This window comes from Lagopus leucura, unplaced genomic scaffold (assembly GCF_019238085.1).
Source record: "Lagopus leucura isolate 7727_CA_CO unplaced genomic scaffold, USGS_WTPT01 Super-Scaffold_100009, whole genome shotgun sequence".
In the NCBI taxonomy this organism is placed as follows: Eukaryota; Metazoa; Chordata; class Aves; order Galliformes; family Phasianidae; genus Lagopus; species Lagopus leucura.
In genome coordinates this window covers 9,160,776-9,184,984 of record NW_024962266.1, presented here as the reverse complement: position 1 = coordinate 9,184,984, position 24,209 = coordinate 9,160,776, and the positions used below count along the sequence as shown (strand labels likewise).

The 24,209-nt window shown below is 36.8% G+C and overlaps 1 protein-coding gene across 2 annotated transcripts; it reads left to right on the top strand.

The window, feature by feature from the left end:
* Window positions 1-33: 33 nt before the first annotated feature.
* On the top strand, window positions 34-23,736 carry STXBP3 (syntaxin binding protein 3). Of its 2 annotated transcripts, XM_042874022.1 has the most exons (19): window positions 34-108; window positions 2,521-2,570; window positions 4,023-4,104; window positions 6,250-6,326; window positions 6,785-6,863; window positions 8,785-8,885; window positions 10,202-10,356; window positions 10,854-10,944; window positions 11,837-11,961; window positions 13,394-13,489; window positions 14,026-14,083; window positions 14,285-14,350; window positions 14,775-14,855; window positions 16,427-16,565; window positions 17,181-17,287; window positions 17,756-17,854; window positions 18,659-18,744; window positions 20,332-20,480; window positions 22,748-23,736. In XM_042874022.1, exons 1-19 carry the CDS (start codon window positions 66-68, stop codon window positions 22,837-22,839), a joined length of 1,776 nt encoding a protein of 591 aa, XP_042729956.1. In that variant the 5' UTR covers window positions 34-65; the 3' UTR covers window positions 22,840-23,736. The 2 variants fall into 2 exon arrangements, with proteins under 2 accessions (XP_042729956.1, XP_042729957.1); XM_042874023.1 differs by lacking the exon at window positions 4,023-4,104 and having other exon boundaries at window positions 67-108.
* Window positions 23,737-24,209: the final 473 nt, after the last annotated feature.

Genomic DNA, 24,209 nt, shown 5'->3' with positions numbered 1-24,209 from the left:
GGGTGGGCCGGCACCGCCTCTGAAGAGGGCGCGGTCTGGAGCCGCCTGGTGGTACTGCGAGCAAGATGGCGCCGGCGGTGCAGGGGCTGAAGAGTTTGGTGTGGCAGAGTGAGTCAGCGAGGGTCTCGCCTCACTGTTCTTTCGCGCCCGGCTGAGGGTCGGCATGTCGGCGGTCTCGCTGTTCTGATGGAGCTGAGGGCGGGGGCAGCCAAGCCGAGCGGAAGCGGGGCGGCAGCGGGAGAGCGCTGCCGGGTCCGGGTGCCTCTGTGCGGAGCCCGGCAGGGCCGCCGTGCTGCTCGTCCTCCGCCGCCTCAGGTGGGGGCGGCTCGGGCGGGAAGGGCTCCGACACTGCCGAGGTGAGGCGGACCCGGCCGGGTTCCGCCACCTTGGTCAGGTGGGGCGGAAGTCACCTTCCCACGCGCTTCTCTTCCTTCGGAGCGGGGCTCGCGAGCGGCTCCTTGGTTCCTGGCGGAGCTGCAGGATCTCCGGCTGCGTGTCAGGAGGCGGCCGTGCCTTCCTGTCCCGGCAGCGGGCGGGCAGGTGCGAGAGCCCGCTCTGTGCCGTGCGATGGTGCTGTTAGCAGCTGTTGTTCCGAGATCACGCGGATTTCTATTTGGGGCAGTTCTAGACTGAATCTAAGCAGAGAAAATAAGTGGAAAAAGGTTGATTCATCGAAGTTTATCGTCAGTTATGCTGTCCACACGTATTTGAGGGGAGAGTAATTAAAAAAAAAGGGAGCAAAGAGAAGAAAAAGCGACTTGTGGGCTTTTAAAAAAAGCATCGATATTTCTTATGACTCAGTATTTCTGCAACTTTTTTTCCCAGAAGAGTTGCTTATGGGAGAGTTGCAGTCCAGGTGCTTCCTTAGGGCAGTATGGTCTGCTTTTCTTATTTTTTGTCATTTGTTATGTTTTGGGCCTTTTTTTACCACCAAGGTATAGCAGTCTGTTATTCTGTCCAATTGTGTCTACTTATTTTTCTTTCTGTCTCTCTTATGTAGAGGGAAAATGCCTTAACTGAATTGAATGGGATAGGTGGTTGGTGTGGAGAATGAAGGAAATGACCCCACAGAGAGGAATGGAGCAGTGCTTATGATTGCTTGTTAGAAACAAATGAGGTGATTTTGAGAGCCTGTAAGCCAGAGTGAATTCTTTAGATAAGTAGCTGCAGGTGGGGACAAAACAAATGGCAGTTTGAATGCTGCAGGGGCAAGTATGCTGTGTCTGCTATGCTGGTAGCTTGGGATGATTACTTTTTCATGACGGGATGAAACTGTGGGCAACTGAACTGTTCATTTGTTAGGGTTTTTTCTCTAGGCAAGTAAGTGAAAGTACTGTATGGGAAAATACCTGACATTTCAGGTTATGTTCTCAGGCTCTCCATTTACTGAAAAAGATGTCTGCGTAATGCTAAATGCTGGATTACTGGTGAGAGAGTTCTCAGAAAACATAATGAACTTTCACAAAGTTTTTAAAAAAAAAAAAATAATCCAGATGAGCTCATACACCTTGTGTATAGACCTGGAAAGAAATGTAAGGAACATAGAGTGTATGAACGTGAAGGGGGAAGAAGGGCCTGTATTACACACTGGGCTTGGGTATGGGTTTTGGTGTATTAGGTTTGGTGTCATGCCAGAGAGCTTTTAACATAAGCAAAGATATTAATGTTTACAAACATTGAAAAAACAGATGTGCTTTTTGTTGCATGTACACCTGCTATTCTGGACCCTTTGACAGTTCTTTCACTTGGCAGGAGGCACAAAATGCATGCTGAAACTGCTAGCTTGTGTATTAGACCTGTTAGTACGAGCTTTATATTTGAGTGTGACAGAATGGCTGCTGTTAGTTAGACCCAGACAGCAACAGCATCTGAAATTCCTTCTCTGGGGAAGAACAAACAGAGTAACTGGATTTTGTTACTTTTTTGTTGATAAAAGGATAGGCTCATCAGTTCCCCCAGTTTTCTGACTACTTCTTAATTTGTATATATTACTGATATGATCAAAATTTTGATAAACTGATGTCCCTGCTGTAGAAAGGTGCAACTTGTGGTTCTGGCTATCTCTTAGAGCCAGGGTCTAGTTGTGCCTTACAGCTATTACTGCCACATGTTTTTCAGTCAAAATTTCTTTCAAAGCTCTGATAGCAAGGAAAAATAACAGGTGCCTGTTATAAGGTAACTTTTATTTTGTGAATGACCTGGGGATTCCTTAGGTTTCTGCTGGAATTCTAGAGAGAGAATGAGCATGTTTAAAACTTGCGTGTGCTGGAAAATAGGTCTGCCTGTTGGTATGTTGGTCTAATGGCTGTTTCTGGAGGACTAACTTAAATTTTTGCATGTGTGCCATCTGTTTAGTGGCACAGTTTACTTGAAAGCAAAGAAACAGAATCCCAGCACAAAGTGAAATATTTACAGGCTTGTGATTGTTTAGAATGACGTCAGCAGAAATAAAAAAATTCATTTTTGGAACAACTTGATATTTCCGATTGTTAACTTGTTTATCTCTCTTCTTTTCTATAGAGCTGAAATCTGCAATATTTGATGACTGTAGGAAAGAGGATGAATGGAAGGTATAGTTGTGTATAAGTTTCATGTGATGGATGACTTTATTTCTTGCTTAAAACCTTGCTTGCTTTCCAAACAATAAGAGTATCAGCTCAGGTATTCATTTCTCTAGAATTTCAATTTCGGTGGTATCCAGGAGCAAATGACACTGCTGTGTGATATATGAGCAACAGGATTCAAAAGTGCAAGACAAGCAAGGCTTGAGACTGATGCTGCTAATTTGTGTGCTGCTTTCAGTGATGCTTGAACAGTAGTAAAAATAATAGGAAAGTACAGATAAAATGACTACAGGAAGATCATTTGATCCAAGTCTTCATTTTTTTTCTCATTTGCACATTGTTCCTTTATGTCCCACGTTGAGTTTGCTGTCGTTTATCTTGTTTTTCTTACTTACCTTTCAGTGGATGCCCTCAAACAGAATCCCAGGAATGTCTGGGCTGTTAATTGCTTTTGAAAGACACTTGGCCATATTAGTCATCTAATTATTATTTGTGTCATTCTTGCAAGATTTTCTTAAAGGACAGTAGACTAGAGAGAATACCTGATTTTTCAATTTCATTAGAGTGTGTTTTGATGTCCATCTTCTAGTGCTTTTTCATTAACATTTTCTAATTCATTTTTCTTGTTGCAATGTAAGCCAATTGATTGGGAAGAAAAACAAACTGACTTCTTCATTTTGTGTGGCTGATTTTGTTTCTGGAATTCTTTTTTTTTTTTTTTTTTTGAGTCTAAAATTATTGTAATTAATTCAACTTAGTTAATTCTTGATTCTTTTGTTGGTTCTTGTTGAGTTTCTATGAAGTGTACGCTTGTTGTCTGAAATGTGAGGAAGTAAGCAAGCAGTGGTATAGACTACCGGAGCAATCTTGTGGGTTTTTTGTAGATTCTCATGCTTAAGAAGGTATGTAGAGATGGTCAGGAATGCTGAGAGAGCCTTATCACTTCATGAGTCTGAAGGAAGAAGTCTCTGATAGCTGGAAGTAATTATCACCTGCTAAAACATGCAAGTGCTGGGCAAGTAGCGTGGGAGCAGAAAGAAGCTGCTTGAGCTGGAAAACAGTTCTAGAAAAAGAACAAATATGCTTCAAAAGGCTGTACGGTAAATTAGGCAGGAATTCAAGACTTATGTATTGAAGTGAAAGGCTGAGGCAGTTTTCTGTAGGAAGTCTAGGGGTAAGGTACATATTGAAGATGCAGTTAATCATCTGAAATCCTGTACGCAGGGAGATGCCTTCTGACATTATTCAAGAATAATTTCTACTTATATACTTATAATTATATAATATACTTGTAATACTTATAATTTCCTACTACTACAGTTTCTGTATGCAGGTGATAGAAGGATACAGTGTAAAGAGACATTTTGGAATCAAATTTTCAAGCCAAGGCTCTCAAGAAATAATACGGCTGTACTATACCCAGTCAATTTAATTTTTTTTTTTTTTTTAAATTTTTAGGTAATTCTTTTGGATGATTACACTACTAAATTACTGTCAATGTGCTGCAAAATGTCTGATCTACTAGCAGAGGGTATCACAGGTAAGTGTAATTCTTCGCAATACGTGGATCACCATGTCCCGAGACGAAGGGAAAGAATTGAGTTGATGGTACTCTTACAAGAAATTGTCTTATTTTGAGGGTTGAAGGCAAGTAACTGTGGGGTATTACGCTATCAGGTTTGTGGCTTTTAGAATAATCAATTGATTTCAATTAATCTGTTTGAATAAAAAATGAAACACTTCTCTGCCTAGAGTCTCCAAATGTTTTTTTAATAATTGAAGACTGATTTAAGGCTCATGGTTATTGATGTGGTTTACTTTGTTTGCTTGCTAATGTCAAGAAGATGAGGATGTTATCCATGAAGTAATGGATTTCTCATGGATGTTACCTCTCTGAAATGAATGCTGAAATGAATACAATATCTCAGTAAAGAATTAAGTGAAGTATACAGAAACATAAAAGAATAGGTGAACTGTTTTTGTAATGTGTTCTGGTAGTGACTGTTATGCTGCTTTGAATTCATTTGTGTTCATGGGCAGTAGAATTAGGATACGAAGGCATGGAAACGTAAGTGCTTAAGAGAGGATGATAACAGGAGACTAGACAAATTCATGAGGGAGGTTTGCAAGCAAGTGGATTCAGTGCAGAGATGAGAATTGAAATTTGAGTTATACGTTGCAAGGAAATCTTATGGCTTCTCTATGAAATGAGAGCTTTCTGTAATTAAAAACAAGTGTAACATTAAATGATATCAATTATTGCTTTACCAGTAATAAAACTGTCAGCAGCATGAGAAGTAACTATCTGTTTTCTCTGTAGCTTGGGAGTAATTTCTAGTAGATATATTTTTTTCCTTTCATGTGCTGGAGTTACTCAGATGTTCCTTGATGCTGACCACTGTCAAGAGTCCGTTGTGTCAACAAATAGACTATGATAGATCTTGGCTATATAGTATGTCTGCTTAGTTAAGACTTGATTTTTCTACACATACTTAGTAAAAGTGTTTTTCCTGGAGTGAACTTGGTTTTTCATTCCTTCCCTACAATAAGAGAGAAAAACAAAACCAGAAGGTTTTTTTTGCTCTAAAGCACTTTTTCTTTATTGTCCTTTCTGTAATGCTTTTCAGGATATCATCATGCGAAGCATACCTTTGAAATTGGAACAGTTAGACAAAATTTAAATAATCTAATTTTTAATTAGCTCTAGTTTTAGATTTTTAGGAACACTTCAGAAAGAACTAGTTATTTTGCACATAAGCAGTGAAGTTGCTTAAAGAAGAGACTGCATGAATAAATGCTTAATTTGTAACCTAAAGGTATGAAAGTTCATTCAGTGGTGTTGTTTACAAGGCTTTTTTTTCTTGTTCCGTGTATTCTATGTGACATAATTCTTGTAGAAGAATGGTAGAGGAGCTGTTTACTCTTCTAAGTGTATTGTAATCATGAGTTTTACCTGTCCTTTGTGAGAAGCTGTCAGTAGGCATGTGTTCTGTTTATCAGTTTGAAAGGCATCCTTTTCATTGAATACACTGTTAAAAAGAACTTATCTTTACACATGCAAGCATCTGATGTTTAGTATCTTTTCTCTTATTCAGAATTACTGAGCAACATGAACCTCTGTCTTTTCAGTGTAGTGTACTGCTCTGCTGTATACAGTAAGGATTTGTTTAAACAGAAAAACAAGAGCTGAATGAAAGAGCTGATTTGCTGAAAATGTCTAATTTGTGCCTGTAATTACACTGCCACAAAGCACACAGGAAATGGGCAAAGTACAATAGAGGATAGAGTCCAAGATGATGCTTGCATGGTTTTATTTTCCCCCTCCTTTGATGAACTGGAAGATTAATCTTGTTGAGGCAGTTCTCTTTAAAATAACTCATACTGTACCCTGTAGTTTGAGCATCCTTTTGTTGTCCTGCTTTTCTGGAGGATGTAAGATCTACCTAGTCTTAAATCTGAGTTGACAGAAGGATAAGTGCTGTAAGAGGCCTATGGTAACTTGTATTTAAAACAACAAATAAAAAATAAGTAAAATCAAGGCTCACCAGGCAGAAGGTGAATACCTCACAGGCAATTTGTGGATAATTTGTGGGACTTTGTTTTTATTGCCTTACATAACAATATGTATGTTTTTTTGGTTTCATGGAGTTCTTAATATCAAAACATAGTATTTCTTATGTTGTAGTGGTGGAGGACGTGTATAAAAACCGAGAGCCTGTTCCACACATGAAAGCAATATATTTCATAACTCCAACCAAAAAGGTTAGTATTTAAAACTAAAGAAGCCCGAAAAACAGCATAACTGTTGATCAAGAGAAGCAACATTTCATTTTATAGAAGTCAGTGACCTTGCTGAGAGGGACGCTGCATCTAGTAATAATGCGATAGGTGAAACGGCTTGCAGTAATGACTGTAATAGGAGATAGTTGCTACTTCCCAAAAAGTATTGTGAGAAAAAATTTCAGCAGTGCTTAAGTAAAAAAATGATCCAAATGTCCTGCTTTGGTTCATGGGGTGATCTTGGCTGAGGCATATGCCTGAGCTTTTGTCATCGTGTAATAATGTGGTTCTTGAATAAAAAATACTACTTTACTTTTTACGTTGCTTTGCAATATTCTTAAGCTATACTGGGTAATTGAAAGTGTAAGAAGAGAAGGGAGTAACTTCAATATGTGAGGAGAAGCAAATCAATGATATTTTTCTTGCTGACTCTTCCCAAGTCTGTAGATGGTCTTATTGATGACTTCATCAGTAAATCATCCAGCAGATACAAAGCAGCGTACGTCTATTTCACTGACAGTAAGTAAGCTTCTGTATTGTAATCTGACTTTGTTATAGTAAATAAGTCATCCTCTTTTCTGTAGCATACTGCATTAATATTTGGGTCTTGTTTCTTTAGGCAGGATTTGAGACTCAATTAATTAACCGTACTTTGGTTGTCAGAACTTTAAGGTGCTGTGGCAATACTCAGTTCATCCTGTTACCAGTGCTGACCATTCCCTATCTCAGTTTTTTACTTCAGTAATCTACGCTTATTTTAAAAATAAATGTGTTTTCTTCTGTGTCAGGAAGTATGGAGGAAGGCAATTAAATAAAAATTATATGCCTTGTATAAATGAAACTACTGAAAAGTATCGATGCATGAGGATTTGCTTTAATGCAGGAGCATTTTATCATCAGTTATTGTAGCTGTTTACTTCAGACTTGTGAACTAGCTCTTTTTTTTTTTTTTTTTTTTTTTTTTTTACCTGAAAGAAGGGACAATGTGGTACCTACATCATCCATTCCAGGGATGCTTAATTGCAGTGTGCAGATATGGTTAATGTGACTGCATTTTGTTTTGCAGTCAGTCTCCATGGTTAAAATGAATGTGGAGAGGAGTAAAATTAAAAGAAGAAAATGTCATGGAATCCTGGCAGTTTCTGTAGATGTTCATGGACAGTGTGCATCTGCTGCTTAAGGGTTGCTCTGCCTGTTTAACCAGCTGTTAAGTGAAAAATGTCTCTCTCAAACCCAAAGTGAAAGGCAATTCTTCTGTTTGGTTTTTATTACTCCCAATCTCAAGTGTATTTTGGTGCTTTGTGTCTTTCTATCATGTGTAACAGCTTAAGAGTGAAAGGACAACTTCTGTACTGTTTCTTTAAGGGGTTTGCTAGTTTTGTTCTATAAGTTGCGTGTCTAAATTATTCAAGCTTATCAGGTGGGTTCCCCTTCCCCCTGTCTCTGGCTGTCATTGACAACAGCTTAGTTGATGAAGGCTGCTGATTCTTTGGTTCTATTTTATACTGAAATTAAATTACAAAACTATTTATTCCACTAATAGGCATTTTTCAGCAGTTGGGTTTTCTTTCAGAATAGAATCCTTATGTTGATAACTCAAGGAGCTGCGTTTTCACATAGCAACTATCAAATTACTATCAATGTCTCCTGGTATCTTGCTTTATCTGATGCTGGTGCAGCAGTTTTTGGTATCACTGAAAATATGCTGTTCTCTTTAACTTCTCTTTTTTGTTGTGTGTTGGCTAGCTTTCAGCATGAGCTTTTATTAAAGCTTCTCTGAGAGAGCGCGAGCTTTACTGTCACTTTCAAGTCTGTGTAGTATTTGTCATCCAAATGCTATTAAATTTTATTTTTTTTTTGACTGGGATGTAACACAGCCTGTAAATGTAGTGGAATGCATTTCTGAAATCTCTACTTTTGATATATTGGTGGTTTGTTTCATGGTATTTTTTTCTTTTAACCTTCTTGTAGCATAGGATGTACTTTGTCTCTTTTAACTGCAGAAATTTTTGCTTAGGTACAACTGATATCCTTCACTGTTGTAGATTGCTAGCAAATGTTCTAACTTCACCTATCAAAAGCTAATAAAAGATGACAAGCAGTGTTTGTTTCAAAAGAGATCTCAAACAAAATATGGTTATAAGTGTTATTTTACTCTAGGAGTTTCAGCAGCTTGTTTATTTTACTGTAAATGGCTGTTAATTACTATTCTGGAAGAAAAAGATAATTCAATTACGTATTAAGCTGCTAAGTTTAGTGAGAGCTGTAGGGTCAGAACTTGAAGCTACAAAGAAGTTGTAGTGAAAGCATATGAGAAAGATGTCATTTTTGGGAAGCAAGTTTTACTTAGGAGGTTTTGAGAACTGTGAGTTAAGTAAATGACTTAAGTTGTAGCTGGAACGTGTGCAGAAGATTTTTAGCTTAGTGTCTTTTTCTCTAGCTTGTCCTGACAACCTCTTCAATAAAATTAAGTCTTCCTGTGCCAGATCAATAAGGAGATGCAAGGAAATCAGTGTTTCCTTCTTCCCATATGAATCTCAGGTAAGTGTTATTCTTGAACTCAACCACACTTGATATCTTGTAAGACTGTTTTCTAGTGTTGATGATTTTAATAGGTGATTTCCATTTAATTATTATCTGATTTTTGCTGACGTTGTTTGTGAGGCTTGTTACTGTTTTGACGTATTTCCTGTGTTTGCTTGTGTTTTTCACTGGAAAACACATGCTCTTGTACCCCAAGATCTGCGGTTTGCATACTGCCTCTCTTCTAAACTTGGAATTAGTTATCACAGAGGTGATAGAGTAGGAATCTGTGCTGAAAGAGAAGGAAAGTATTCTGGTTTGTTTTGAAGCCGTGAATCTTGTTACTGCTTATGGTGTGATGTTATTTTGACAGACTTAGGTAGGTTGGTGCACAGAGGTAGGAACAGTTAAAATTTGAAAGCTTGTTACCCAGTGAAAATTGGAAATGGAGAGCAAACAGATTAAGAGAACTGAAGATGAAGAAAAGCAGAACAAAATGAAAACCTCCTTAAGAAAAGAGAAGAACATAAAAATAGCCAAGTTGTTACAGGGTTGGTTTTCTTTTAATTGCTAGGGAAACAAGGGAACTGCCAGTGATGGAGTGTTTTCAGTATTGAAAGCGTGAGTGCTGTGTTGAGAAATAACTTGTTGCCAATGTGTGCATAGTCTGATACAGGAAGCTGAAATGCACTTTAATTCTTCATGCAGTGTAACCCCAAAACCATGTCAACTCTTGGGAACTGCAGAACTAACTGTAAATAGCTTTTCAACAAGTCTCTTCTGATATCTGACATTTTATTAAGACAAATACAGAAGAGCACTTGGTCTCTTAACATTTTTTTGTTTTCTAGTTGAGTTGTGAAAATATTTTGAATCCTTAGGAATGAATGGAGAATGTAAACTGCTTTCTCCTAATATGGACTCGCTGTACCTGCTTTCTTTGGTGATGGAATAATTAATCAGACTGATCTCTGGGAGAAGTCCAGGTGATTATCAACCCCAAAGAAGCAGACATCCTTATCTGGATGGAAGTTTTCTGGCTCTGTAGTTGAGTCCCTCTGAAGTTGGAGAAGTGCCTATTACAGACAGTGGAATTATTTCTGTGCTTGCATTTCACTTAGTGAACTGTTGAAAAAGTAATTCTATGTGGTATTAAATATCTTTCATCGAGGTCTAATACATGTATAGAGTTGGATTTCTTAGTTCTGTTAAACAAACCTCTGTACGCTAAGTAACTTCAAACACAAAATACAAGCAGGTCGTCTTTTAACAGATGTTTTAGAAGTGCACAATGACACCTGCTTTCCTTTTTTCCTTGGTTGTGCTTTACGTAGGTATTTACCCTCAACGTCCCGGATGCATTCTATTGCTGTTACAGTCCAACTCTAGAAAATACAAAGGATAAAGATGCTGTGATGGAAGCAATGGCTGAACAAATAGTTACCTTGTGTGCCACTCTAGAAGAGAATCCAGGCGTGCGATCTAAAAGGTGGGGTATTTGTGTAGTTGCTTCAACTTTTGCCACATTATTTGATAAGAGCTCGAGGCTACAGAGTGGTTTTATTTACTGTGGAATACATCTGAGCTTTGTTAGGGGGTACAGAGTAGCAGTTTTGAAATCAAAATAAGCACCTGAAACGATGCTCAAATGGCTTTCTGGAATGTGATGTTTTATTTGTGGTTTAACCACAGATTTATCTTGTGACCTTAAACTTAATTTTTGGGGGGAAATTTGTAATTGAAATACAGATGCGTCATGCAACTTTGCTTGAAGCACAATCCTTTGGAAAGCAGGCAAAGCTAATTATGGGCTTTTAAACATTACCTTTGGGCTTTTGACCGTGTGGTGGCTTTTGGCTCAAGTGCACATCTCCCACACCTCAGAAGTTCTGGTGCTGGGCCACAAGACTAGGAAATCTTTTTAAATGAAGCATTTGAATGTGTTGATGACGTGATTGAAGTTGTTTTTGTTTCTTATCTTCCCAGCACACCTTCAGATAATGCCAGCAGACTTGCACAGCTTATTGAAAAGAAGCTTGAGAACTACTACAAAACTGATGAGCAAAGCCAAATAAAGGTAAAAAGTGAACTAAAATGTTTGTTTCTGAAAAACAAACAGTTTATGGAGGATGTTCTGTCAGTTGCTTTGACAAAAATAGGTTTTATTTGTTTGTTAACGCAAGTAATTGGCATTAAGCTGTTTGTACATAAGCCTCTTCCTAGAGGTAGCAACTTGTGTGGCATATCTGTATGTAAGTAAATGCAGTTTGCACGTTATTGAACCACTTAACTGTCCTTGGAAAGTTGTAGGGGATGGCGCAGACCTGAAGAGAAGGTAAAACTTCTGTCTTAGTACTATTTTTTGTGGTTTTATGTAAGAAGGACTTTGCTACATACGTGAAGTCGCTCCCTTAGAGGGATTTATTCTCCACAAAGATGCGCTCTTTCACATAAGTAATGATTCTGATGTATTCCTACATCACGGGCAGCAGCCTCAACACAGAAGTACAGGGGAAAACCACTGTGTCTTGGTGGCATTGCATGCTGCTGCAGAAATATGTGTATCTGATGCTATTGCCATTCTACTAAACCCCAGGATGAATGCTTGGATGCTTTAGTGCAGAATTTTTCCTGTATTGTAGCTGGAGATTGATTAGTAATGGACTCTGAAATACAAATTCAAACCACATCTGTATTTGTGTATAGCCAGTGGGAGGCCTTAAGAGCTTGCTTGTGTGTTTTATTTTTATTTACTTAACAGTGCTGTTCTGGTTTTTGTGCAAATGTTTGTGTCCATTTATGCTGATAAACATTCAGACTGTATTTTTTCAATTAAGAAAGATTCCTTAGCAATAGGAGGCTTTAAAAAAAACAAATGTGTAGTGATGTAATTTACTGTAAATAAATTCAGGATGGACAGTACAAAAATCAATGCTTCTTAACTTGATGTTTACTTGATGGCTCTCTAGGCTAAAACCCACTCACAACTAATAGTAATTGATCGAGGCTTTGACCCAGTATCAACTGTCCTTCACGAACTCACGTTCCAGGCTATGGCGTATGATCTACTGCCAATTGAAAATGATACTTACAAGCAAGTACTTCTTTAAGCACTTTATTTTGATCATATCTATGGAATTATTTAGCTGAACTGCAACCTAGGTATTTGTAGCTGCTTATGGTATGTAGGGATTGCTTAGATTAGTTAATAGTCTTGTGGATTTTTAAGTTGGTTATATTAGCTTCCTTATTTCATTAGGTGGGACTTTAATTAACATTTTTGCTCAGCTTGATGCTAACAAATAACGTGTTTTTTTTTTCTTTTTTTTTTCAGTTGTCTGCTTAAGTAAATCTGTAGTGTCAGTTGTTTTATTTTTGCATTTAAAAAGCACATTGGAACTCGATAGTGGACTTGAATCAAAGCTCTGAGTGCGCAGTCAGATTCCAGACTGCCTTGCTTGGTGTAGTGAGAGGACAAAAACCTTGAGGAAAAAGCTCAATTACCCTTTTTCAGGAACATTCACTTTTATAGCTCCAGTCATCTAATTTGTGTAGTTGTTGCAGTTTTACATGTTTCCACCTGAAGTGCTCATTTAGGTCTTGAGTTAAAATGTGTTATTTAATTACTAATTGGAGTAGTGACACTGTTTCAATGATTTGCTGTTGGCTTGTCCTGACACCAAAGTGTTTGAGTTTTTGCTTTCTGATCAGCCACTACAGCAAATCAGTTTAGATTCTCACCGTTCAATCGAACAAACAAGAATGTTTATTTTTTGTTATGTGAAATTAGTGTTTCTGACACTGAATTACTTGTATTTGGGATGTAACAAAGGTATTTCTAGGTAGAGTCACAATCTGACTTGCATAACTAATCTTGTAACTTTTCTCTTATTTTTCTGCATTCTGGCTGCACACATTATATATGTGAGTTTCTGTAATTGAAAATGTTTTGTAATATGATAGTTCATTGCTTTCTTCTGTATGTTTGTTTGTAGAAAAGTAACAGTCGTTTTCTAATGTTTTGAAGCGTGTTACTTGTATAGGTGAAATAGTTTGTACTGCTTCATTTATTCTGTGGATGAAAGGGACTTTAATTTTCCTTCAGGGTTAGAGTATACTTTATATTTGGTACAAAAAGCTGCACTTCTTAATATGTATTATTTCAAAACCAAATGCATTTAAAAAGCTGATGAGGTATTGATGTGCATGTAAATGTATCGTTGAAACTGTAGTTGCTGTTGATTTAAAAAGAAATCCAGGAGTACTGCCCTGAAGAATCATTCTGAAAATCATATATTCTTGTGTATTCTAATATACAATCTGTAAAACGTAGATTTAGTTCTATTTCAGACCATAGCTTGATTTGATGGCTTGATTTCTAAGTGGAAACAAGTGTGTGTTACTGTTATTGCCACGTATGTTGATTAAATTATAATCATTAATACTCCCTAGAAAGTTATTAGAATGAAGAAAAACAATAAATAGTAGAAAACTTAAAAAATTCAACCTGAATATTCTTTCTGAAGATACAAAGCAGATGGGAAGGAAAAGGAAGCAATCCTGGAAGAAGATGATGAGCTCTGGGTGAAGATGCGGCACAAGCATATTGCAGACGTAATAGAGTACGTATTTGAATTAATGAGCAGTAACTAAAAGTACAGGTTACCAGGGTTTCTTCTAGAGGGGAGTGGCTGAGCTGTAAAAAAAGAAGTGGGAGTAGTGAAAATAGCTTGTAAAATAGTCTTCATACTGTTGAATACTTGATGCCAAGAAGAAAGTGTATTTTAAGAAGCAGCATGTATGGAGAGAAATGCAGGTCTGTTAACGCTCGTTAACAGAATACCTAAATATACCTAGAATACCTAAAGTAAAATATTTTCCCAACAAATACTGTAAACTGGTTGAATCCAAAGGGATTTAACAAAAAGTGCTAATAAGTTATTTGCATTATGTCATTTGTAGCAATATTTAAAAAAAAAAAAAGCTTGTCTAATTTCCTTTTTCTTTGTGGAAAAAGGCTTTTCTCTCTATGTGAAACTTGAATTTGAAGCTTTTACTTTCAGTCAGAAGTTCTCACTGCTCAGTTCCTATAAGATTTTAATGAAATACCCAAGAATTACAGTCCTGTTGTATCTGATGATTTTCAATTTTTGCACAGGGAAATATCTCAACTGTTGAAAGAAGTTTCATCGAAGAAGAAAGCAGCAGAAGGAAAAGTTGAGTGTTGTTTTTTTTCTCTTAATTTGTGTTCAGCTGATTAGGTCTATGTAATTCATGTCTATTGCATTGGAGAGAAATGTGAATATACACAGATAAACCTGTAACTCTTGCGATGTTTGAAAACTGCAAAACAGCAACAGGAAGGGAAATAACTGTCTAAGATGGGGATGGAAAACAACTTATTTGTTTCTTTGCAGTTAACGTTATCCAGTCTGGCCCACTTAATGAAGAAGATGCCACAGTATCGTAAAGAGATCACTAGGGTAAGGAGCATTTCATTACTACAGCTTAGTGGTAAGTCTTTTATACTCCATACTTATGTTGCTGATGTCTAGGTTTATTCTGTCACTTTCTTGTTGAGTGCAATATGTAACTTTTCTCCATATTACATTAATCTACTAGAAATTTTTGATAAGAACCTGTTTCCAAGTGTTTCATTTTAACACTTCAACATGCTTAATTGTTTTTAGTACTTGTGTGCTCAAAGCATTGAAGATAGCAGAGCAGTTAGGGTTTTAAAAGTATTATGGGGGGTCAGTCTTTACATAAAAGGTGAAATATAGAAAATGTCTGATGACAGTGAATAACAGTTGAAGACTCAGTTTGGTAACTGATAAAAGTGATTACTTGATATGTTTAAAAAATCAATAAAGAACAAGCTATGACACTGGATTTTCTGTCTCCTAGCAAGTTGTCCATCTTAACATAGCAGAAGACTGCATGAGCAAGTTCAAAGCTAACATAGAAAGGCTTTGTAAAACTGAACAGGTATGTGTGAAACAGGCCGGAGAAGAAAAAAACAGCAACCCCATAAAACTGGTGCAAATGTAACTTGGTTGTTTTTGGAAATAGGTACTGATATACACTATAGATACACATATGCATAATATGTAGTGTATATGTCTGTTACATTTATTATAGTGTATCTATATATACTAGGTATGTTACAAATTCAATAATTTTATATAATGATATAAAATCTATATGTGTATATGGTTGAACATCCTTTTTTCTTGTTACGTTTGGAGTCAGTAGTACTGGAATGTAATTAAATGTGCAAGATTCTTAATGATTAAGGTGTTGCTGTTAGGGTTGTCTTTGCATTTGAATCTAGCTGATCTGTATAAAGGTTACTTTCATGTTTTCTTTCTATTCTCCAGTGTAGTTGCCCTACTGTGTTCTGACAAAGGAAACATTTTCTAAATATCTGAACAAAGCACGTGCTTGAATTACAGTTGTAACTACAGTCATACTAGCAGTCTTAATTAAAAACAAAATTTGTTTTAATGTGAAGTTTGGATTACTGCATCAAAAGAGGGTGGCCAGCGGGGAGAGGGAAGTGATGGTCCCACCTCTGCCCTGCCCTAGTGGGGCTCCATCTGGACTACTGTGTCCAAACCTGGAGGCCCGGTTAGAAGAAGGATGCAGAGCTGTTGGAGTGGCTCCAGAGGAGGGCCACAAAGATCATCAGAGGTCTGGAGCACCTCTCCTATGAAGAAATGTTGAGGGAGCTGGACTTGTTCCTCTTGGAGAAGAGAAGGCTCAGGGGAGGCATTGCTGCATCCTTCACATATTTGAAGGGAGCTTGCAAGCAGGAAGGGAGACTTAAGCTCAAAAGGGGCAGTTTTAGGATGGATGTCAAGAAATTTTTTTTCTTGGATGGTGGTGAAGCTCCGGAATGCATTCAAGGCCAGGTTAGATGAGATCCTGGTCAGTCACGTTTAGTGGCTGGCAACCCTGCTTGTGGGGCAGGGGGATTGGAACTAGGTGAACTTTATTCTCCATCCCACCTAAGCCATTCTGTGATTGTACTGTAATTCGACAGATTAAAATATTTTCTAATTGATATTTTGAAAGTGTTTTGAGTTACAGAATATTACAATTTTGGAGGGGGGGGGGAGAGAGATAATGTAGTTTTTATTGTAGCTCGGGAGGAATCTATAACAACCTGACATCTTGTGTCTAAATACTGATAACATCAGTGGCTGTAGCTGTTGCATTTCAGCTGCGGGCTCATCCCTCTTACGCAGATGGAATGTCTTTTATAATTTTTAGGAGAATTTAAATCTGTTTTGCCTGACCTATAGTCTAGGATCTTTTCCGATGTCCAGTGCAAACTGAATTGCAATTTTTCAACTGCATAATATAGTAGTATTGTAATCGTGTAATTCTTGAAATAATTAAGTCAAAATCTTTTCATAATGAGTTTAAATGGATGTCTTGTTTTCTTTTTTTTCCTGTGATGTACAGTTTCATAAAAATGTATTTCAAAACAGACAAAAACTACACTTCACTTAGATGACTATGCACTAACATTATGTGCTTTCTTTTTAATTTAGGATTTGGCTCTTGGAACTGATGCAGAAGGTCAAAAAGTGAAAGACTCCATGAGAGTCCTCCTTCCGGTTCTGCTCAACAAAAGTCACGACAGCTATGACAAAATTAGAGCTATTCTCCTGTATATCTTCAGCACAAATGGTACGTTGAGCTGCCTTGCTTCTTATCTCAGTATTATGGAATAAATTTGAAATTTTATGGTAGAGCCCAGTATTTTTACTGAACTTGAGCAGCTGGCCAAGTTTGAAAGAAATACTATCTATCCTCTGTAGCTTCTCTCCCCACGTATGACATGAAAGATAATAAAGATACACTTGATAAAGAAATACGGATTTAAATACAAGCACAGATCATATTCTTTAGTATCAGTCTTGTACTTGAATGCATACAACATAATTTTTCTCCTTATGCAATACTGGAGGTGTTAAAGGGGGAGCTCCGTGTCCAGTGCGACCTGACGATGGGGAATAATTTGTACTACCAAAATAGTTAAAATCTGGAATGTAGGTTTAAAGAATCTTTAACAGTACTGAGTTGTGCTCTCATAAGAGCAGCTCTGAACAAAGTTATTATCTAAAATACAGATTATGCTAAAATTATTGTGTACTGGCTAATCAAAAAACAAACAAACAAAAAAACCCAACCAAACAAAAGTAATAATTAGAAAGAAAAAAAAAACAGCCTGGAATGCATAAAGTAAAATTGGTCCCACTGACAGTCATGGTAACAAAGTCGTATGTTTTTCTTATTTCAAAGGAACTACCCAGGAGAACTTGGACAAGCTGATCCAGAATGTACAAATAGAAAGTGACAGTGATATGATAAGAAACTGGGAATACCTTCATGTCCCTATTATCTCTTCAGTAAGATTTCTTTTTAAATGTCCTGCTGTCCAAGCACTTGCCTACAACTTTCAGCAACTCTTACATCAGCAGTATTGATCACGATTCTTTTTTGGAAGCAAGCAATTACTCAGTGCTCTTGCTCCCATGATGTGTCTGTGAACAATTTACGCGAGCAGTTTTCAAAGAGGGATACCTGTAATGCTTCCTCTGAAACCATCAGATGAGATGACTTGAGCTATTTGGTTTTGGGAAGCGCTTGTTCACTCAATTACTTGTCTCTGAGAGGTGTTCTTCTAGGACATCCTGAGTTTTTGTGGCATGATTACCTGTAGAATGATTTTCAATTATGCAATGGTATGATTGTAATGGCTGACCATTTCTTTAAAACTTCCTACTGACTTTTCCCCACCTGCTGCAAACTTTTAAAGTTTCAATGAAACCCAAATGTCCTGTACAATATAATTAACATTTTGAAAATCTCTTCAGTCAGCTGTTCAGCAACAAAAGCAACCAAGGAGGGACCGCTCTGCAGAAGAAACTTTTCAACTCTCTAGGTGGACACCTCTTATAAAAGATGTTATGGAGGTAAATTTGATCCATTAATTATTTTGTGAGCACACTGCAGAGAGAGATACTAAGTGTGCAGCTGAATTCAATCTTTTGAAATTCCATAACAATATATATTCTGTTTAGTAATGACTTCCAATCTCTTGATAACTAGAGTGCCATGTTCCTTGTTGTAGTTTGGCTTAAGGTTGAAGGAAATAAAAGTGAAAGTATTTTTTGAACTGCCTATCACGTAATTGGTAATATTCTGTGTAATTTGGATGTTACCTGCTTCTGTTGTTATTTTGGTTTTCCTTCAGAACGTGCTTAATTTGTAATGCAAGCCATAACTGTGGATTGGTAGAGGCTGGAAAATGGTACTTGGCATCAGTTTGATGTCTGGCAGAATAGAGGGGTTGCTAGGTCTGTATTCTGACCCAGTGCAGTCATTTGCAGGTTTTTGCTAACTTGATCAATTCATTTACCTAATGGCCCTTCAAGGGTTTATTACTTCTCTCACATAGTCCTCTGGAATAAATAAATAAACCAGCGTGATTGCAGATGGAAAACTACTAGGAATACCTAAATGATTACATCAGTGTTCCTTTTTTAGAAAGAAAACGTGTACTTCCATTTCCTAATGATGTACAAAAGCCTTAGAACAATTTTTAGCATTATGTAGTGTAATATTTTGCCACACTGGAATACAGTTGTTGGAATATTGGTTGCCATTAGTTTTTCTGAGAAATTGCATTAAATTTCCAGTAAGAATGGCTAACTGGAGTTGAAACTCAATGGACTTTTGTTTTCCATGGCTTTTCAAAGTGAGCCGTTGTCTTTCAGGATGCTATAGAAAACAAACTGGATTCAAAAGAGTGGCCTTATTGTTCCCAGTGTCCTCCTACCTGGAATGGTTCAGGAGTAGTAAGGTAAACTAATTTTTTCAGAAGTAAATTTACCTATTTCTTGACATTTCTGTCAAATATGTTGCAAGGTACTATATGCTAGCTAATTTTTTAAGTGTAAAAATTCATATAAGGTAGTATTTGAAGTGTAAAACTTTTTTTTTTTTTTTGACTCTATAACTTGATTGTTAATGTAGTAACTCTCCTTAGCCTTGGGTAGTTTATTATTTAGACTTACTTTATTTTTTTTTTTTGCCTCACATTTAGAAATGCATTTCCATGTTCCCAGTAAGAGAAAATTGAATCACTTTTAGTAGGTTAGTGTGCAGTTTTAATAATGGATGATCGTACTGTGACTTAAGCATAATGAATTCTTTTCACTACTTCTGACAGTTACTTCTGCAATGGTGTTTGGTGGCATCGTTCTTGAAAATAATGCCTTGAGTTTCATATTCAACCTCTGCTGCTTATTTGCATGATTACAGTATGTAACTGAACCCTGTTATAGGGGTTGTTTGCTCAGCAGCGCTGAGAGGGAACGATGGACTTTTTTCTACCTTAGCAAATTGTACTTTTCTGCTTTGTCCTAGTAGTTCTTGAATTTCCAGGCTGGTATCTGCCAACTTGACGGTGTTACCACTTCTAGTAGTATTAATTAAATGGTGACACAGCTGAGAAGAGGTAATAACTGTTCCTACTGTTGAAGAAATGGATTTTTTTTGCTCATAATACTAATCAGATGCTGGAATTCATAGGGAGTGAAGCATGACACTTATACTAGGAGTTGAGTACTCACTGGAATTTGTGTCTTACATGAGACAAGGCTCAAGATACACAGTCTTAGGAAATTAGTTCTGTTTCCTCCACTGTTTATCACTTTGCTGGTGTGTCCTTATGTTCCTGGACTTTCACTAGAATGATTAGTGCAAGGAAATAATCCAGTCATAGAATGGCTTAGGTTGGAAGGGACTGTAAAAATCATCTAGTTCTAACCTCCACATAGTCCACCCTCCAAATCCACAGCTTTCCAGTTCAGAGATAAGGATGTGATGCAGGATGATGGCTATGATAAACATAGCCCATAAATCAAATCACTCTGCATTGTAACCACTTCTTTGTCTTATAAACTGATGAAATTGGATGATAGTTTATGCAACCTAGCAAAGAGATTGAGTGCTGATGGTGTAATTTGAATCTACTATTAGTGTTTGTATACATATATAAATTGCAGAATATGTTTTAAGTGCTTTGTTTTTTCTTTTCCTAGATTTCTGAATCTTTCTTGATAACAGACAAATATTCTTAGTTTTATTCTGCTCACAGAGACTGTAAGACTTAGGATTTTAGCTTTTTCAAATGAGCTTTGAAAGCTGCCACTGTAACTGGTAGCAGGCAAAACTAAGCTGCTTAGTAGAGAAGCAATGAGGGTTTTGCTTTGTATTTATTTTCCCTTTTGATAGTAGAATAGCTTCTGTGTAATGTTCTAACTTACTGCTGTAGTTAACAATTGATCTGAATTTTGCTGTATGAGCTGTTGCTGCTGTTAAGTGTATCATTTTTACAGACAGATAGATCATTACAACTGTGTAAATGTTGTGGAATGCATTGCAGTGCTCGCCAGAAGCCTAAAGCTAGCTATCCAGATGAGCGAAGGAGTAAAGCCAGATTGATTTTATTTGTGATGGGAGGAATTACGTACTCGGAGATGCGCTGCGCTTATGAAGTTTCTCAAGCCTTCAAGTCTTGTGAAGTTATCATTGGTAAGCCTAGCTTGGGGAAGGGGAGGGGTGGTAAGCAGTGATTTACTTCAAGCACAAGTATGTAGTCGTGAAATACTTTCTTGTTAAAAACAGAAGAGTTTTTTTCTCCACTGGAAGTTGATTCTGCTAAGTAATGCTACAGCCAATATATTATTTTAAACTAGACATTTAAACTAAGAAGTTACTTCTATCTAGAGTGATTGAAGATCGGGTTTTTCTTTCACAATAAAAATGGATAAATTATTATGGGTAAATTATTTTTGAAAACTATGGAAAAATCATCATGAATTATCAGAGGAAATATATTATGATGGTATTGTAGCCTGATGTATAGCAAAAATGATTAAATGGACTTATACAGCTGAACTTGCATATTACTGCAGTTACTTGTGTTAGTAGTAGGAAAGCTGGTGAAGTTATTCAAAATGAATTGCTTCACGTTGGAGGGAGAAACTTTTATCCTCTGTTTAAAAAAAAAAAAAAAACAAAAAAAAAAAACAAAAAACCAACACTAAAGTAGAACAAAAAAGCTTTCTCAAGTGTAGTTTACTTAGTCCATTTTGTGAACTTTTTGAGTTTTGTCATGGATACTTTGGGTAACTTACATAAAAAAAACATTAACAGGTTTTTCCCTGACAACTAGCAATCTCCCTAATCCTTTTAGGATTTCCTAGTATTGTTAATGCATGGGTCACTAGCTGGAGTAATAATCTGTTACTACTTGTGAGGCAGCAAGTGCTTTTTCTATCAGTTGCTGTTCTCCAGGGCAAGTAATCATTTATATTGCAATGCTGTTTATATGTAAGTATGAAAATATTGGGGTGTGCTGTGTATCAGAATTCCCACATACAGAACCTTATAGACCTATAACCATGTGTAGTGGCAGCAGTTTTCCGGATGCCGGATCATCCAAAACATCCTAAATTGCTTGTGAAGACTATATTTTGGCAACCAAGTTAAGTGCCAAGAAGGATTTACTCTATCTACCAAAGCATAGGTAAAAATACTCTTCCATAAAGCAGTGACAGCCTTGATGCTGAGCTATAGAATCTGCTATCAACAACTGAAGAGAGTTGGATTTCTATTATCACTGATGGCTGTTGAGGAAGGTTTAACACTGGTCCTACTTTTGACTTGGAACTGGAAATCCAGGATAATGAGCATGTAGAATGACAAGGCAGTTTCCTCATCTGAGAGTTGTTTCCAGAACTGTATGTAGTGTATAGCTTTTCCACTGTAATGTGAGGCATTAAATTCAGCACCATTTTTCTTTCTGTGAAGAAGCTCCTCTTATAGTTTTGCTTGTGATCCTGCTGTCTGAGGTAAAGTAATAATTGCCAAGTTCCTATGCTGCCTACTTCAAAGTGAAAGCCTTACACTATTCTGAATTATAATTTTAAGGATTACTAGACTGCTTAGATTGACACCATTAAAACTGTTAAGACAGCCCTAACCTTAAGTAGTTAAGGATTCCCTTTAGAACTGGAGAGTGACCCTTCAAGGTAGAAGCTAATTCTCCATAAGAACAGAAGTGACAGTTATGAGCTCTTCAGTAGTATGAATTTTGTTTGCTGTTCTGAATTTAGAATTTGCTGTAAAAGTTTCAGGAAAACGTTGGTTAATAAAAGCATAATTTGTGATGTTTCTATGTAAAACTACTGTTCGTGATAATGTAGTGCAGGTATTTTATTGATTTTTTTTTTTTAGGAGAAAGCCTGTCACTAACTCTCCCTCTGACAGAATGGGCAGATTTCCTGCAGTCTGTTGGATAGAGCTGGGGGGAGGGAGCAGGTTAAAGCCAGTGGTTCAAACCACTCAGAGTAGAGACTTGAAACTGGTGTCCAAACTAAGAGTTGTAAGTTTGCAGTCTTTGCCACCCCCTCTTCGCTTCTCCAGTCTCTCCTGGTCCCGAAATACTGGCAGGCTTCATTTAAGGGCAAGGGGCAGAGTGTCAAGAGACATGGCTTTCTTCTCAATACCTTTGGTGTGTGGAAGAGAGATGCTACCTAATCATGACAGTTTAATTGTTATGATGCTTTATATGACACACAAAAATCATTTTGAACTGTTGTACTTTTCTGATGACCAGGTACAGAAAAAAACACAAGTGTATTATCTTTTAGCTGATACTTATATGTATATATTTGTGTGTATGATATTTAGCTATGTATGTATTTGTTACAAAGCTGTGGTTTTTACTATATATTTTTTAAGAGGGAATGATTGTAAATCATACCTGCATCAGACTGAAATTGCTGTTTTGTCAGGTTCTACACATGTTTTGACTCCTAGAAGACTACTGGATGAAGTCAAGAGCCTTAATAAACCAAAGGATACAGTCTGCATTAAGGATGAGTAGGAATGGGCGTGATGCTTTGGGCATCAAACAGTGTAGAACATGTACATATTCTCACACTGCTGGCTCTTCCAGTGTAGTGGGACACAGTATGTTTCTGACTAATTGAATGTCACTTTAAATTATGAAGTTGCTGCTTTTTTTGGGGGGGAGTAGAAGGCAGAAGGGGAAAAAATAATCAGGGTGTGCTTTTTGAGAAGGTTACATTCATTCCTAATAAATTATATGAAAGTTATTCAGATTATATATCAACTGTAATTGTTTTTGAAAACTGTGAAGCATTTTTCTAAGAGTTGGCTGAATTAAAAAGGCTCCAGGCACTTAAAGGCGATGTCTCTGATGTTGTCTCTGTAAAATAACTCACTGGAAACATTAACTGCATGTCATTGTTAAAATATTTTTTTTTTTTTTTTTTTTCAGATGGTAGTGGGTAAGGTAGAAATATAATCATGGACATATCAACCAGTTCTGATTTCAATTAAATAGCTTTGGATAAATGCAGTTAATTGTGGACTGAACTGCGCTGTGTATTCAAGTATGTGCAGGAATTATTTCTAAAGCTTCTCAAATACAATTTCTTATAAGCTCCTTTTTTGTGTCTACATAGTCCATCTATTTAAGAAACAAAATTCCCTATGACAGTATTCTACTGGTGCCCAATGTTAAAAAAAAAAAAAAAAAAAAAATTAACGAAGCTTAAATTTCTCGGGGAGAGGGGGAAGAGAGAAGAGGAAAAGAAGGGAAAGTAGATGGTTACTCTTTGTCAGTACTTGATTTTTTTTTTTTTAATAAAGGAGCAAACTATCATCACAACATGATCTATTCAGAGAATTTACTGTTCTCTTCTTTGTCTGTATATGTTTGTGTTGAAGTGGATCAAATAAATTGTATTCTGTAATACTGCTAATGCTTGTTTGTATTAAAAGGTTAAGTGCAAATTTAATAACCTTTTAAAGGGATAATACTGTATTGAGATGCACTGATACACCAATTTGTTAAATGAGAAGTGTCATAATGTGACCTAACATATGACTTACGTTTCAATATACGTTTTCGCCAGGCTGTAAAGGTATTCACTTCTGGTTTTGCAAAAAGATTTGGTTTGTTGTCCTCGGGCTAACTAGTGGGTTAGAGAATGTATTTGCTAGTTAAGTTCATTCAGAGTTAATTAAAAGGTGCAGATTGTTGTGTTTTTTTTTCTTTTTCCTCCTTTAAAGCAGTTTTTTAATTTTAAAAAAGGGGGAATGTAAAAGCAATAAAAGCAGAACAAAATAATATCAGAATGTCCTACTTAAGGACCAAACTGACAAGTTGTAGAAAACCCATTTTATTTACATTGATTTATTGCATAGAGTTAAAGAAATATTAATTGC